Below are 18,072 nucleotides of genomic sequence, written 5' to 3'. Positions count from 1 at the left end.
CCACGCCACTGAATTACACACGTGACGAATTAATCAACTCAGACGCTAACATTTTTGGGATGCGAGAGGAAACTGGAGAACCCAGAGAAAGCCCACACAGTCACTGAGAGAGTACACAAACTCCTTACAGACGGCGGCAAGAACAGAGGCTGGGTCGATGATTCTACAACTAATTTTACAATTTTCTCTGTTATAATATCCAATATTTTGATTCCCTCCTCCACTACTCAACATCATTCTTGCCTTTCACGAACAGTCACAAATCCTCATTATCTTGTACCTCTACAAAAAAAATCACAAATTCTTTTAACTATTATGACAATATAGGTGGTGGAAACAGAAACTGTTGGTCACTGGGCAGAGATACAACAGGTATCTACATAAAGCTGCAACATTCACAGGATTTATAAAACACTGTACTACCATTATTATTAATGTTGATGAATATGGCATTGTACATGCACCAAACTTCAGAACTTTAAACAGTCCTTAAGATTCCTCTGTTGAACAAGAGCATCAAATATCACTGCAAATTAGGAAGAGTAGATATAATGCTTCATTTAGTTACAAGAGCAACCCACACAAAATGCTGGAAGAAGTCAGCAGGTCACTCAGCATCTATTGAGAGGAATAAACAGTCGACATTTCTGGCCGAGACCTTTTGCCAAGACTTGAAAGGAAGGGGGAGGAACTTTCAGTGGTAGTGCAAATACTTACTGCGAATCTTTAGCATTACCCAGGTTACACTGCTTACTGTTGGATTTCTCATTCCAGTAATCATTCAGTTTGTGCCCAACAGCTTGAATTGTACGCCTTTAATTTAGAAATAAAGCGTTAAAAGTTCATTCTTAGAAATAAACTACATTCTTAAATTCAGTTTGAATGCAGATTTTGTAGAAACAAGACTTTACTGTACACAGCACTACATTGTGAGTTAGTCAAAGAGAGACAAGTTCAACTATGCTTAAAAGTAATTTATTTAAACACTCCAATAGGGAAAGCATTGAAGGCAAATGACATGCCAAAGGTTAACATGATTGTGATGGGCTTAAGGACCTGTTTCTGTGCTGTACAACTTTTTAAACACAGAAAAGTACAGGAATTCTTTAATGAAACATTAAGAACATTATAAAGGGAAAGCCACCGTAATTTTCATTTTTTTCTAAATACCATCCATACTCACTTTAACCTTACTTTAATCTTCCAAGAGCATCTTGACAGGAAGTGAAATTTGATAGAACTGCCAGTGCTCCTATTAACACAAGGCCACTATTCTCATCTAGTGGCAGCTGAGAATGCCCAAACACTACAAAACTCAAGGCTTTCAATTAAGTTTGAGGAATTTCATTGCAAAAAAAGAAAGGCCCATTGCTAATTCATCAAGTATATAGGTAAATATTTATGATGAGACGTAACAATGAGAAGAGGGCATGTACTGGGTGGTGGGGGTCCTTACTGATGGATGCTGCCTTTTTGAGCACTAAAATCACTAGATGGCTCAGAGAAAACAGTAGCATAAATGAGCTGGCTCCATTTTACAAAATGCCACAGAGATCAGTGTTCGGTCTTCAACTTGTTAGTTTATATAATTAACTTATTGGAAGGGACCACTGACAAGCAAAGGGTGGCATGGTAGTATAGCACCAGCTTTACAGTACCAGCAACCTGGGTTCAATTCCCGCTGCTATCTGTAAGGAGCTTGTTAGTGCTCTCCACAATCGCATGGGTTTCCTCCAGGTGCTCCAGTTTCCTGCCACAGTCCAAAGACATACTGGTTGGTATGTTAATTGGTCATTGTAAATTGTCTTGTAATTAGGTAGGATTAAATTGGGGATTTCTGGGCAGTGGGACTCCAAAGGGCCGGAAGGGCCTACTCCCCGCTGTGTTTCAATTGGATGGACGGACAGATGGATAGATAATAAAGGCAAATCAAACCAGTCAAACATAGAAGAAAAATATTCTGGATAGTAAAAGTTGGATAAAGAAAACTAAAAAATGCTGGTTGGACTGAGCAAATTAAGCAGGATCTGTATAGAAAGTACAATTTTTTTCAGGCATTTTTTTTAAGAATTCAATTCAATAAATATTTGTCAAACTAATATAGCCACTATCTGTCAATGTTGTTCTAGGTGTTCTTGTACATCAGTCAATGAAAGCAAGCATGCAGGTACAGCAGGCAGTGAAGAAAGCTAATAGCATGCTGGCCTTTATAACAAGAGGAATTGAGTATCGGAGTAAAGAGGTCCTTCTGCAGCTGTACAGGGCCCTGGTGAGACCCCACCTGGAGTATTGTGTGCAGTTTTGGTCTCCAAATTTGAGGAAGGACATTCTTGCTATTGAGGGAGTGCAGCGTAGGCTCACAAGGTTAATTCCCGGAATGGCGGGACTGTCATATATTGAAAGATTGGAGCGACTGGGCTTGTATACACTGGAATTTAGAAGGATGAGAGGGGATCTGATTGAAACATATAAGATTATTAAGGGATTGGACACACTGGAGGCAGGAAGCATGTTCCCGCTGATGGGTGAGTCCAGAACTAGAGGCCACAGTTTAAGAATAAGGGATAGGCCATTTAGAACAGAGATGCGGAAAAAAATTTTCACCCAGAGAGTGGTGGATACGTGGAATGCTCTGCCCCAGAAGGCAGTGGAGGCCAAGTCTCTGGATGCATTCAAGAGAGTTAGATAGAGCTCTTATAGATAGCAGGGTCAAGGGATATGGGGAGAGGGCAGGTACAGGGTACTGATTGTGTATGAGCAGCCATGATCACAGTAAATGGCGGTGCTGGCTAGAAGGGCCGAATGGCCTACTCCTGCACCTACTGTCTATTGTTGTCTAATCTGCTGAATATTTAATAAGTTACTTCCTAATTACAACCAAATCACTGAGAAACAGTAGGATCCAGTCACAGATAAGAGGCTAACGTACACTCAAATCACAGAATCAATGCCTGTAAGCTCAAAATGCACTCACTCATGAACATATGAGGGGTGATTGATAAGTTCATGGCCTAAGGTAGGAGGAGTCAATTTTAGAAAACCTAGTGCATTTATTTTTCAATATAGTCTTATCCTACATTTACGCACTTAGTCCAGCGGTCGTAGAGCATATGGATCTTGGACCTCCAGAAAGTGTCCACTGTAGGAGTGATTGATAAGTTCATGGCCAAATGTAGAAGGAGATGAGGTATACAGCTCTCGTTACATGCACATGCAGGTCAACTCTGAGTGACTACGCAGAAAGTTTGAAGTTAATAACTCATCACGGGTGATTGAAAAGTTCATGGCCTAAGTTAGAAGGAAATGAGTTATTAACTTCAAACTTTCTGTATAGTCACTCAAAGAGTTGACCTGCATGTTCATGTAAAGAGAGCTGTATAACTCATCTCCTTCTACCTTAGGCCACGAACAAACTTATCAATCACCCATCTGTGAACACTTTCTGGAGGTCCAAGATCCGTATGCTCCACGACTGCGGACTAAGTGTGTAAATGTAGGAGGGGACTATGTTGAAAAATGTGCTAGGTTTTCCAAAATTGACACCTTCTACCTTAGACCACAAACTTATCAATCACCCCTCTTACTTCAGGTGATCTGTTAGATTAAAGATCACTGGTAACACATTACAAAGTCTTCTTACCTGTAATCATTTGAATAATCAAAGTCTTGTTTATTGTGTGTGGGTTTGAGAAAGTCACACTCAATGACTCCTATGACACCCACACCCATTTCGTTTGCCTGAGAGGGAATATAACAACAGTCTTATTATTGTAGGCTTTGATGTCAAATGGAGACAATAATTTCAAACAGTGATGGATGTTGAAAAGTTATGAATACACTTACTCGAAGTTGACAACCAACTTTCTCGTAGGATTTAATCAGACGATTTTTGTGATACATCATTATCCCATAATGTTCTTTGTTTCTACAATTGAAGCCAAAGGTTATCTTTATGTTTCTCCCCTTCAAAGAATGTTAAGGAAACTGCAGTCCAGTGATAATTATGATAGAAATTAACAATAAGCAGCCATTTGCCTTCATGCTCTTTTGCATAGTTCAGGTTAAAACAAAAGCAGTGCAAGTTTTTGGCTCAAGTTACACTAATTTTCAACACCAGTAATGAAATTTAGCACAGATTCTTCTGGGACCTGCCTCATCATCTTCCTGCATTCTCTTTCCATCAGTTTAAGTAAATTTTATGTTAACAGTCTTCAGGAAGAGTTTGAATTATACTGAAAATAAACACATAGATATCGACTACAACCACAATTTGTGGCAGATTGAAAATAAAAGAAATGGGTACGATTTAAGATGCAAAATATTTTGAATCCATTACCAGACAGTGACAATGCTTATCTGGGTACTACAGATGCTAACAAAGCAGCGGCAGCTATAACACCATCGGTCATCGGTACAGAATGAGACCATTTGGCCCCATCAAGTCTGCTCTGCTATTCTATCAATACCAAATTATCTCTCTCAACCCCATTCACTTGCCTTCTCCCCATAACACTTGACATCCTGACTAACCAAGAATCTTTCAACCTCCATTTTAAATACACTCAAAGACTTGGCCTCCACAGCTATCTGAGGCAACACCGTAAAAAGAATTTCAGCAGTCACTTTCTGAGGAACAGAAAGATTCTATAAGTGAATAAGCAAGTGGACACTCCACTCCAACACTCAATTAAAGCATGACTGATGGACTGCAACTTTAACTCTGTATTTCCTTACCCATGTCTTAAAAATATTCTAATACTTTCCTTCCTTTTTTTTAGGCAAAGAGCTTGAAAGATTCTCACCTCAGGAAAAAAGGCATCTTCATTTTAGACAAGGGTACCTCATTTCTCTTTTCCCACTCACTTAGCCTATCAGTATCCCTTTACTAGATTCCTTTTCATAACCTCAATCCTATATGCCATTATGTCAGTGACAAATCCAGCAATCATACCACTGGTCCCTTCCACCAAGTTAATTATATAAACTAACAAGACTGAAGGCTGATCTTTGTGGCACTTTGTAAAATGGAGCCAACACATTTATGCTCCTCTTTTCTCTGAGCCATCTCGTGATTTTAGTGGTGCCTCAAAAAGGTGGCATCCATCATTAAGGACCCCTCCATTCAGGACATGCCCTCTTCTCATTGCCACCATCAGGAAGGAGGTACAGAAGCCTGAAGGCTTACACTCAATGATTCAGGAATAGCTTCTTCCCCTCTGCCATCTGAATAGACATTGAACCCATGAACACTACCTCACTACTTTTCCATTTTTGCAGTACTTATTTTAATTCAGCTATTTAATAAAAAAGTGTGTGTGTGTGTGAGAGAGAACGAGGAAACAGATTCAGTAGGTCTCAAAGGCAAGGACTCTGGACACACACTCTTGGAAGTAAAGGATTTTATTCACAGAAGACAAACATGGGAAAATGGCAACAGAAGCAACACACGCACACACACAATTTACAGCAGTCGTGGGAAAAGTCAGATCTGCAATAAAACACACATGGACAATTAATAACGAACATGGGAAAATCGCGTGGGAACAAAGCACACACCCCCCCCCCCCAAAGGGAAAAGTCAATACGATACCCGCCACCCCTTGACTCTGTGCAGGCACGGCTCCATGCTATTAGGGACAATAATCCAACCGTATGCAATGCACAGCTCACCAACAATTTCTCCAGCACTGTTCCACGGTTCTCAGCCTGGAGTGAAACAAAGTGGTCCCTTGGAGATGGCAAAGAGAGCGAGTCCAGCACACGTGGCACCCTTTTAGTGCAGTAGGACTGGAGGGTCTAGCCTAGGTAATTCACAGGGGGGTCAATGGCTCGGTGCCAGCAGAGTTAAGCTGATTACAAAGGCCAATTGCCTGAGGCCAAGTACAAGGCTAATTAAAGGGGCCAATGTTTAGGTGTGCATTTATGGGCAAGAAGGGGTGGCAGGTGGCGTGCCTTCCAACCAGGTAGTGGGCAGTGCTGTCACATGACAGTCACGAACCTCCAATACACACACACACACACACACACACACACACACACACACACACACACACACACACACACACACACACACAGTAATTCACAGGTTTTTAAAAATATATTATCATGTATTGCATTGTACTGCTGCTGCAAACTTAACAAACTTCACGACATTGCCAGTCATATTAAACCTGATTCTGATTATAATATACACATTCAATTAAGAGATGTTACATAAGAATCACTTAAATTGAAAGATATTTGCAAAAGATACAACAAATGATGGTCTGTATATGTCATGTTCAATTTGTGCAAGGCTTTTGGAAACAAGTTGTGTTTTCACTTTCTTTCCCAGAAGAATTATCTGCATGCGCGGCTTCAGATACAAAATACTGCAATAAGCCTGAAAACAAATTGCAACACTGATTTAGCTTCAAGTCATTTACAAAAACAAATTTCAGTGAATTTCAATTCTGAGTTTCAAATTATTACACAAAATAACAAGTGGAATAACTCAACACTAGGATAAATTATGAGGATATTTTCTCCAACAGAAGTTGATTGACTGAGACCTGTCATGAGTTTGGAGGACAGTGTGGGCATGGGTGAGTGGGAAGGTGGAACAGGGCTTGTTTCACTGTTGTTGTTGTTCAGTTGGGTGTTGTTTGTTGTTCCGCTTAACTTTGTGGGCATGCTATTTTGTCACCGGAATGAGTGGTGAAACTTGAGGGCTGCCCCCAGCACATTCTTAGGTTGTGTTGGTCATTAACACAAACAACACATTTCACTATATTTCAATAAATATACATGTGATAAATAAATGAATCTAAAACTGATTCGTTTTAAAATCAGTAACAAGCAGCTATTGCAGGCACAACTGAACTTATCACTCATCATTAATTGTCCTTAACAAGGAATTGGTGTGTTGCTTTTATAAACCACTGTACCTTTAAGTAAGGAAATTGACCGAGAAATGAAGCGAGGGGTGATTACTTTAAAGTCAGAATGACATCCAACTTCAACAGAAACTTTCAGATTGTGATATTCACAAGTGCCAGCTACCCTGTTCCACCTAAGCCTTTGACAGTTTGTGCTTAAAAACCAGATACTAGAAAATGGCAAAGCATGGAAGTTCTGCTCTGTACAATGTAATCAGAAATAAAGCAATGCTGTGTTGATAAGATTTATCTGATATGCTATAGCCAAGAACTATCCAATTTTGTAAATTTATTATTTGCAAGTATATATGCAAGGAAAATTATCTTACTCGTAATGAATAATCACTTTCAGGCACAAATTGATCCATCCGATCCTGCCTTTTGTATTTTCTCTTCTCCGCATTGTCATTTAAAATATCTTCGGGGATTCTGATATCATACTTGTCAGATTCAAAGTCAAACTCTGACTTTCCATCCTTGGTTCTAGAAATAAAATACCTCCATTATACCTTGAATACACAATCTTCAACTTAAAATTAACTTTTTTTTTCACATTTGAATTGAAAACAGAAAATACTAGAAACAACCAGTAGGTTAGGCAACATCTGTGGAGATGTCAGAGTTGTGGTAAGGCAAAGGTTAAAGACAACATCCAGGCAAGATTGCTGGGGCAGTTCTAGTCAACCCAAGCAAGTTAGGACTCTTAAGTGAGATGACCAGATCCATCCCTGCTTACTGCAGATGAGGTAAGTAAAGATGTCTGTGGCAGTGTGTAGTCAAGCCAGACAAGTGCGGCCTCTGAAATGAGAACATCCAGGCCTCAAAAGTGAGACCTTTTCTTTGAAGAACTTAGCCTCCATTTACACAAGAGGGTGCTGGAGACAGACGGGATAAGAACATGATGGAGGGATGTGAAGCGCACTTAACAACCAAGGACAATTGCTTTACTAACGTCAAAGTATCATCAGTAGTCTCTATTGACTTTTTAACACCTTTATTGTGAATGGGGATTGACCTTGGAATTCAAACATACATAAATGTTCAATGTCTGAAACTGATAAGCCACTTCTGTACTGACTTCAGTACAGTATGGTGACTGGCCAAGCTGTTCTTGTGCACAAGTAAAATAAAGTATGATTGAGGAGTAAGTGTGCACGTGTTCCAAGTCCAAATAATCAGCATTGACGGAGCAAAACAAGAGTTAACATCAATGACCTTTCACCTCTTCTCTTTACAAAAACATTAGTTTCATACACGAGTTAAAACCATTCTTACTTTCTTATGTTCCAAATTATAATCTTTGTTCCTCTTTCAGGAATAGTATCCAACTCTGCTTGTAGCTCCTTTTCGGTGTTGAATAAAGAAGAGGACAAAATTGCTTCCAAGCTTAATTGCATCTCTTCAGATAAAAGCTTTTGTAAAAGTTGTGTTAAGGAATAAAATCATATTCAAATATACAGCCATATTTAATTCAAACAACCTTCATCTAATTAGGATTAGGATCAAGTCTTTGAATATCAAGAGCAAATAGAAAATAATGCATAAGCATTGAATCAAACCAAATCCTGATCCCTACATGGAGCTGTCTTGCACCAAGATATTTAACAATATTATTAATTTGAAAATGCTTTAAAAGTTAATGAAAATGACTTCCGGTAAGATGGCGATTGTTTAGCTGCTCCGAACTTTTGTTCCGTTACTGTCGCTACCTTTGCACTAAATGTCTCCATTTTTTAAACCTTAGTTAGGAATTATTTCGGTATCTCTTACTTGCCTGTGAATATATCTAACTTACAATGTCTAGCAAGAGTTCTAAATCCGGGAGAAAAGAAGCTATGACCCCGTCGGACGAGACGCTGGTTGCGCTGGGAAAGCTCCGAGACGAAATCTTAAAGGAATTTAAAACCGCTTTCAAACAGTTAGAAGACAAACTGGATCGGATCAACGATAAAGTGGACAAACATGCTGAACACTTATCTCGCATCAATTCGACTTCTGAAGATTTAGAAAGTCGTGTTCGATACTTGGAGACTCTCTGTTCCAGCTTAGAGGAAAAATCTAATAAACTTCTTTCCAAAATGGTGGATCTCGAAAATCGCAGCAGACGCTGCAACCTCAGAATTCTGGGACTACCAGAGGCGACTGAAAAGGGATCAACCGTGAAATTTTTCACCGAGTTTCTCTGTGAGTTATTCGGGAAAGATTTGCTTCTGAAGCCGCCCGAGCTCGAACGGGCACACCGAATTTACGTTCCCCCCCCGGAATTCTGGGCTCCCGCCCGCGACCAGTAATCTTGTGTTTCCATCAATACCAGGTAAAACACAGTCTGATCGTAGAGGCGCGTCGCAGGGGGTCGCTTCCCTTCAAGGATACAATCATTCGCTTTGTGGAAGATTTTGCACCCCAGACCTTAAAGATGCGCGCTGAGTTTAAAGGCGTAATGAAAGTGCTTTTTGATCGTGGTTTCAAACCTTCCCTTCGCAATCCTGCTGATCTACGAATCAAGCTTAATACCGGGGAATTCAAGTGGTTCAAATCAGCAAAGGAAGCTGAAGCGTTTGTGGCAAGTCTTCCGGCTATCCAGTCATCTTCGGAATCTGATCGGACCTCCTAAAATGGTGGATAAGTACTTCTCGTAGTAAAATTACTTTCTCTGGACTCGGAATTCACTTGAATCACTCAGACATTATTCATTGAAACTTTAAGGGCTGTTGACAATCTCTCCCGGGATTTGGTGTGTGTGTAACCTATTTTCATTCTTGTATAACTTTACCTACAGAGTTCTACAACTAACTCTAACTTGTTTTGGAGGTTCAAAGTCTTTAGTGAAGGCCTCCCTGTTTGTCGGTTCACAGTTCAATTGCTGATTTATTTTTCCTTTGCTTTAAATATTTATTTATTTTATCTTTTTCTTTTCTTCACCCTTTTTCTAATCTCTGAATTTTTCTCTCCCTTCTCTGTAAATGGTTGATAAATACTCGTCTTGAATTTATAATTTTCCCCTTCCTCTTCTTTTTTCTTTTTCCTTCTTACCTTTTTTTTCCCTTTCTCTTACTTTATTCTTCTATAATTTTTCGTGGGTAGGTTAGTTTTGGTTTTCTTCCGATTTTCTCTGTATTAAGTGGTATATTTCTGCAAAAGGTGCTCTAATCTGTAGTTATGTTTTCTAGTGCATAAACTAGTTATTATTTGCTATAGTATTTATACGGAACTGTTGTTAATGACACAGATCTGGAAGTTGTATTTGGGTTAATTTTTTTGGTAGAGCTAGCTACTTGTTTTGGTAGCCGTCTAGTTTTGGGTTGTGCGGGTGGGGTGGATTTTCCAGTTCCAACATCTCTTTATTGTTTATATTTTGACCTTACGAATCTATGTTTACATCTCTGCTTCCAGACTGCTATTGTACTGCTTGATTCTTTATATGCCTGCTGCCTTTTATGCATTAGTATTTGATAATGGCTAGTGCACTTAAATTCGTGAGCTGGAATGTAAAGGGACTGAACCACCCTGTTAAAAGGAGGAAGGTATTCTCACATATTAAACAACTCAAAGCTGACATTGCTTTCCTCCAAGAAACTCATATTCGTTTCATAACCTTCCTCTTGAATAGGGTTTTTTTTCCTTTTTTTTTCTTCTTTTTGGTCCCTTGCTTTCAGCTCCTTTTTTTTCTGGTAGTAGGCATTATTATCCTCTGTTACTAAGTGTATTTACAGTCTGGGAGTTTGACTGTCCGGACTTATACTCTTCATACTGTGTGGTGGTTGGTCTGGAGTTGTTGTTGTTTTTTTCTTGTGTTGTGGGGCTTGGGGAGGACACTAAGCTCACTTGTCTTCAATTTAGGTGCTTTTTTGTTAAACTCTCTTCCTTTGTAGCATATTGTTATTGTATGCTTAATCTTGCACTGTATTAATGCTCCTCATTGGGATTTGGGGTTTTTAATTTTGTAAAATGTTTTGAAAAACTAATAAAAAATTTTTTTTAAAAAAGTTAATGAAAATAAACTTGCTGTGATAACAAAGTAGAAAATACCCTGCCTTCTCTCCCATTGAGCCTGGCAGTAAATGAGGACAATCTGAGCCGCCAGAGCAACACACACAAAATGCTGGAGGAACTCAGCAGATCAGCCAGCATCGACAGAGAGGAATAAACATTTAGGGTCGAGACCCTTTATCAGAACACAGTATGAATCTTAGCGACATGGCAGATTGTTCTTAATGAAATATAAATATTAAGCGAAAGGTTACGATCTCTTAAGACTGTTACCGTCTATGCAGCTTATAAAATTATAAATCTGAAATGTAAAATTCTATTACAGTGCTATAAGTGTGTAAGACGTCCATTATTCATAGAACCATAATAACAAGAATTCATTCTCTCTAGGAGGAGGTAAAAGGTAAACTGGCAAGATATAACTAAATATACCATTGTCTTGACAAATGTGAAGAAGTCTTCAGACCATCAACAAATTACATATTGATGATGCAATGAGAATTCATGTGTAACATGCAGAACATTTTCCATAGCCATAAAATAACACAGATACCAAGCAAACTGTTTTTCCTACTGGCACAACAGATCCACAGCAGATGCCATCGCATTGGCTCTTCACTCAACCCTGGAACATCTGGAGAGCATCTCGATGTTCTTTATTAGCTACAGCTCAGCAATCAATACTATTATCCCCTCAAAACTAATCAATAAGCTTCAAGATCTTGACCTCAGTGCCTCCTTGTGCAATTGGGATCCTCAATTTCTTCACCTGCAGACCCCTGCCGGTTCCGACTGGCAACATTTCTTTTACAGTCTCCATCCGTACAGGTGTACCAGAAGGTTGTGTGCTTAGCCCCCGGTTCTACTCGCTTTACATTTACGTCTGTGGCTAAACACAGCTCTGATACCATAATTAAGCTTGCTACTGTGGGCCAAATCAAAGGTGGTGACAAATCAATTTATAGGAGTGAGATTGAAAATCAGGCTCAGTGATGCCACAACCACAATCTCTTACTCAATGTTAGCAAGACTAAGGAGATGATTGTTGACTTCAGAAGGAGGAAACTAGAAGTCCATGAGCCAGTCCTCATAGGGGGATCAGAGGTGGAAATGATCAGCAACTTAAAATACCTCGGTGTTATCATTTTAAAGGACTCGTCCTGGGCACAGCACATTGAGTGCAATTATCAAGAAAGCACAACAGTTGTCTCTACTTCCTTAGGAGTTTGAGAGGACTTAGCATGATATCTAAAACACTGACAAACTTCTATAGATGTGTAGTGGAGAGTATACTGACTGGCTGCATTATAGCCTGGTGGCTGCACCACCACCCATCAACATGGAGCATTGATGCAGGAAAGCACCACCCACCATCAGGAACCCCCACCACAAAGTCATGCCCTCTTCTCACTGCTATCAGGAAGGTGGTACAGGAGCCTCAGGACTCACACCATCAGGTTTAGGAACAGTTATTACCCCTCAACCATCAGGTTCTTAAACCAAAGAAAATAACTTCACTCAAGTTCACTTGCCCCATTACTGAACTGTTCCCACAACTATGGACTCACTTTCAAGGACTCTTCATCTCATGTTCTCAATATCTATTGTTCATTTATTTATTATTTTTGCTTTTATTTCTTTCTTTTTGTATTTGCAGAGTTTGTTGTCTTTTGCACACACACTGGCTGTCTGTCCTGTTGGTACAGTCCTTCATTGATTCTATTATGGTTACTGGACTTACTAATTATGCCCACAAAAAAAAATCTCAGGTTTGTATATGGTGATACGTACATACTTCAATATAAATTTACTCTGAACTTTGTACATTTTCCAACAACTGTTGCATACATTCTAGTAACCAATTCAACAGACACGACCCAACTCTCTCACTCTGTAGAAAGTAGGTATTAAGACTGCTTGAAGTGCAATACACTGAATTGTGAATTCTTTCAAATAAAGAATAAATTTTAAGAAAAGGATATTATTCAGGCTATATGAAATAATCGGTACTAAAACATTTTCTGCTTTCACTTTGTTAAGGTAAGTCTGAGATAAGAAGCCTATGCTGCAGGCTTCTCCATTTTTTGTGAAAACTATTGCATCTTTTCCCAGACGCATCGACCCAGACTTGAAGCCATTGCCATAAAGTCCCACTGGGGAATGCCCATTTAGCGCAACTTTCTCACTGAATCCAAAGCTGGAAAGAGAAAAAGATTTATCAAATTCAAACCAGTAGAAGAATTCATGTTAAAATTAAACTATAAACTCGCATGGTCTCAAATACAATACAACGTGAAAACAAAATTGTGATGAATTGCAACATTAAAATTCTTAATGATATAAAAATGAGTTGTTGATGGGGAGGAAGATATTGCTTAGCTGTTAAGTCGAATAGAGCAGTGGAAATAGACGCATGAAACATGTGAAATAATTTATGTTGGGGCATTAATGATAAGACAAATAACATAAATGCTATGTTTGATTATTGAAGAACAAAGGAAATTTGGTGTACAAATCCAAAGAATCCTGAAGATGGCAGCACAGATTAAATTAGTCAATTAGTTTATTATTGTTACATGCACCTTCTTAATGACATTTTGACCCAATTTTGACCCAATTAAGCGACTGAACCAATTAACCGAATTTTCATGGAAATAGTTAAAAAGGTATAACAAAGACAAAGTACCATTTAACAGAGCAATAAATTATGTATTTAAATAGAATACAGAACAAATTAGAACACTATCAATACTACTACAGGACTATAAAACTTTATATTGACGGAGGAATTCATCCAGTGTAGGCTGTCATGTCCTTTTGATTAACTACAATGAACAAAATCAGTGCTGGCACCCCAGTGCAAATACTGGACAGCCTTCATACAGTGCTACAGACAATTGCATCCTCCAAATCTTCATTTTCATTGTAATATTCAAGATAATTGTCAATACCTTCAAATTCTTCATAGTTGCTGAAGTAGTGGAATTGTTTCACTTTCACTCCCGGCAATTCTTGGCATCTCCAAGCCTGAAATCTTGCAACCTCAGTGAGCAAAACAGTCCTGAATCTTCTTACTGCCTATTTCTCACCAACAATCAGTGACAAAAGTCACTGCTTTTTGAACATCCAACTGATGCTATTTAAATACTGTTTGCTGTAAGCACGATGTAGGGTCTAAATGGCCACACAGGGCCCATGGCTGACACTAGTTAGAAACTGTTTAGCTATAAAATCTCCTACCCCAATTAAGCTGCATTGTGTTCCAAATAAACAAAAGGAATTCCCACTATTTCTTTAGGAGTTGTCCCAAATAATCTGCTGCCCCGATTAACCAATGGCCAATTAATTGTAATCCATGATAAGGTGCTGATCTTTGGAGAGATGGCATTATTACAATTGAGCTATTCATCAATTCAAAACATCTGCAGTATCTTGCATTTGATCTGGTGAAAACAGGAACCACAAATGCATACTATTATACGATGTAGAGTTCTACTGCTCATAATTTAAAGCCGCTCTGTTCAAATGTTCATTTATTTCTAATTGACAACTTACCTCAACATTTTGTGTAACTTCTCTTGATTCATCCCCTGGCCATTGTCAGTGAACATCAAGCAAATATGTCCTTTTATAAAAGTCTTATCAATCCACAATTGCTTTGCATTTGCATCAGGATCATATGCGTTATCTAGAAAAGCAAAACAAGAAACGAATTCATATAAATTCTCTTCAGATGTTTCTTGTGTACAAGTTATAATTATTCCAAGAAACCAAAATTTAGAACAATTTTGTTCAAAACCTCTTACTTGAAGTGAAGAAAGGAGTAAGATTCATTGGTGAGAACTGGAAATAGCTAATTAATTTCAACAAGGGAATCTAAGGATATTATAAAGAGTATCCAGGATAACTGAGTGTCACTATTATATGCTTTGAGGCTCCCAATTATGTGGATTTTCTTCCGAGGCTTATTGAAAAGGAAATTACTCAACAGTCCATACTCAGTTCAAAGGAAGAAGTATTTATTTACTCTGTGGCAAGAGAGAGGACACCTATTTACCTCAAAATTGTGGCCTATACACTCTCTGATTCTACAAAGCTTGACCACAAGACAAAGGAGCAGAATTAGGCCATTTAGCCCATCAAGTCTGTTCCACTATTCAATCATAGCTGATTTAAAGCACATTCCTTTCATCCTCATTCTCCTAACTTCTCGCTGTATCCATTGGACCATAAGATATAGCAACAGAATTAGGCCATTTGGCCCATCAGGTCTGCTCCGCCATTTCATCATGGCTGATCCATTTCCCTCTCAGCCTAAATGTTCTGCCTTCTCCCCATATCCCTTCATGCCCCACTAATGTCACAAATCCCATGAAAAGTTGAAAAGGACCAGCAGAAATGGAACACACCTGGAGTCTGGTTTACTATAAATGAACTATACGGTGTCAGGTTCACTTTGTGCTGCGTCGAGTTCAATTGATGGAGAGAGAGAGAGAGAGAGACAGAGTTAATTGAGTTGATGTTTAAGTTGGCAGCTTCAGTTGTTCTTGCTTCTGAAGTCTTTAGAGTCACTTCGTGTGAACCCCACACAGACACAGACAGACAGAGCCCCTTCTAGGGAACGGTCTACTAACCCACGGCACGGGTTCACCACCAGCAGACCCCCACAGGCAAGCTCTTATGTAGTCACGGGTCGAAATTAATCGGTCCTTGGTCTCCACCCTTGTGGTGGTCTGATATTCCACCAGTGGTTTCTCGGGTAGCTTCCGCACTTCTCCCATGTCGTGTCTCCTCTGCCATTATCAGACAAAAGCCTCAACTTTTATAATCCATCCGAAAATTCCAGCCGTCTGTTAGCTCAACCGCTCTGAGTTGTTACCATGGTGACTTCCCAGCTCATGTCTCAGCTGGCACCGTACTCTCTCTCTCAAGGTCACAATTAAAAGTGTTATCAAAACCAAGTCAGAGTCCCCTCTCTCGTTTAATTGCCTCCTTGTTCATTAGACTGCTGAATTTTCTAGCAGTTTCTCACCTGCGTGACACTAATCAAGAATTTATCAACTTCTTGCATTAAACATACCCAATGACTTGGCCTCCACATCCACTTGTCGCAACAAACTCGGGCTGAAGAAATCCCTCCTGATCACTGTTCTAAAGGGATCTTCTTGTATTCTGAGACTGTGCCCTCTGATCCTAGACTACCCCAGTATAGGAAACATCCACTCTATCTAGGTTTCAACGAGATCCCCCCCCCCTTCTAAACTACAGCCAATTCAGGCCCAGAGCCATCAAATGCTCCTCATACATTAACCCTTTCATTCTCAGGATCATTCTCATAAACATCATCTGGATCCTCTCCAATGCCAGCACATCCTTTCTTAGATAAAGGGCCCAAAGGTGCTCACAAAATTTCAAGTGCAGTCTGACCAATACGTTATAAAACCTCAGCAATATATCCTTTTTCTTATATTTTGGAAATGAAATAAAGCAATTCTACCAACATAAAGGTATAGATATCCTCTCTTCTGGAAAATATGCATATGTAGAGAAGCAAAACAAGAAATTTATTCATACAAATTCACTTCAGATGTTACTTCTGTACAAATTTCAATTTTTCCAAAAAACAAAGATTGATGATAATTTTGTTCACAACCTCCCACTTGAAGTAAGAACATGTGTTATCTTGTGGAATTTGCAGCAAGGCAAGGGTTAACAATGTCTAGGCTGGTGCTCCCCCCCCCCACCCACCCTTTTCTTTCTTCCATGGCCTTTCTGTTCTCTTCTATCAGATTCCCCCTTCTCCAGCCCTGTATCTTGCTCACCAATCAACCTCTCAGCTCTTAACTTCAAACCCTTCCCCCCACCCCGAACCTCCTGGTTTCACCTATCATCTTGGGTTTCTCCCTCTCCCCCCCCCCCACCACACCTTCTAACTTTGACTCCTCATCTTTTTTTTCTCCAGTCCTGTTGAAGGGTCTTAGCCCAAATCATCGACTATACTCCTTTCCATAGACGCTGCCTGGCCTGCTGAGTTCCTGGCCTGGGGAGGAAGCATTAAGAAGAAGGACGCCTCACGTCTTAATAAGCTGATAAGGAAGGCGGGCTCTGTCGTGGGCAAAGTACTGGAGAGTTTAACATCGGTAGCTGAGCGAAGGGCGCTGAGTAGGCTACGGTCAATTATGGAAAACCCTGAACATCCTCTACATAGCACCATCCAGAGACAGAGAAGCAGTTTCAGCGACAGGTTACTGTCGATGCAATGCTCCTCAGACAGGATGAAGAGGTCAATACTCCCCAATGCCATTAGGCTTTACAATTCAACTGCCAGGACTTAAGAACTTTTTTTTTTTTTTAAGCTATTATTAATGCTTTTTGAGTTAGTGATTTAGATGCATATCATATTATTACTGAGTTAAGTATTGTATGTAATGAGTTTTTGCTACAACAAGTGTATGGGACATTGGAAAAAATGTTGAATTTCCCCATGGGGATGAATAAAGTATCTATCTATCTATCTATCTATCATTTCATGTGTGTTGCAAGGAAAGATTACAGATGAGCTTCCCTTTGTATAGCAGTTTACACCTTCTGGAGATGAGATATATAAAAAATAACAAAAAGATGCAAAACACGCACACACCACCTAAAGTACCAACTTCAAATTTTCATTCTTGCAAGCTTGTAGTTTCTATTGACTTTTAACACCTTAATTGTGAATAGCAATTGATCTTGCAAGTAAGGGGGAGTTACCAAATAGTCAATATCCGTAACTACACTAGTCAATACTGCATAAACAGTATTTTTCTGCTCTGACCCAGAATACCGTGGTAACAGAGGCTATGCTGTTCTTGTGCGCAAGTAAAATAAAGTATGTTTAAGGACTGAGTGCTATTGGAGTATAAAAGTATAAATTTACCAAAACTATGAAGTCAGTTCTGAGCTTGCTCCTATTTGCTATGCATGTACTCAATTTAGTAGAATGAAATCTTAGGAATGTAGAGGTAACTAAAGAGCTAAAGAAATGTAGATTAGAACATTGCTCAGTTCCGAGTTTTCCTATTTGCTATGCATGTACCCAATTTGGTAGGAGACTGCAGTCTGAAGATGACAATGGTGTGTTAAAGAAAGGTAGCTAAGAGATGTAGATTGGAACATTGCTCAGTTC

The 18,072-nt window shown here is 39.3% G+C and overlaps 1 protein-coding gene across 3 annotated transcripts in view; it reads right to left on the bottom strand.

The window, feature by feature from the left end:
* LOC140727509 (MORC family CW-type zinc finger protein 3-like) overlaps window positions 1-18,072 on the bottom strand; it is a 99,553-nt gene that overhangs the window by 46,331 nt on the left and 35,150 nt on the right. For 2 of the 3 annotated variants that reach the window (XM_073044897.1, XM_073044898.1), the window contains exons 3-10: window positions 14,463-14,595; window positions 12,890-13,104; window positions 8,193-8,334; window positions 7,247-7,400; window positions 6,254-6,382; window positions 3,844-3,963; window positions 3,641-3,738; window positions 718-813 (exon numbers count right to left, since the gene is read on the bottom strand). In XM_073044897.1, coding sequence (XP_072900998.1) covers window positions 718-813; window positions 3,641-3,738; window positions 3,844-3,963; window positions 6,254-6,382; window positions 7,247-7,400; window positions 8,193-8,334; window positions 12,890-13,104; window positions 14,463-14,595 — 1,087 coding nt within the window. Of the gene's footprint in view, window positions 1-717; window positions 814-3,640; window positions 3,739-3,843; window positions 3,964-6,253; window positions 6,383-7,246; window positions 7,401-8,192; window positions 8,335-9,290; window positions 9,528-12,889; window positions 13,105-14,462; window positions 14,597-18,072 lie in introns of those variants that run through there. The other variant, XM_073044899.1, reaches the window with a different exon arrangement.

Source organism: Hemitrygon akajei, chromosome 5 (genome assembly GCF_048418815.1).
Source record: "Hemitrygon akajei chromosome 5, sHemAka1.3, whole genome shotgun sequence".
Taxonomy (NCBI): domain Eukaryota; kingdom Metazoa; phylum Chordata; class Chondrichthyes; order Myliobatiformes; family Dasyatidae; genus Hemitrygon; species Hemitrygon akajei.
The sequence above is the reverse complement of the archived record's forward strand: the minus strand, read 5'-3'. Positions and strand labels throughout refer to the sequence as shown.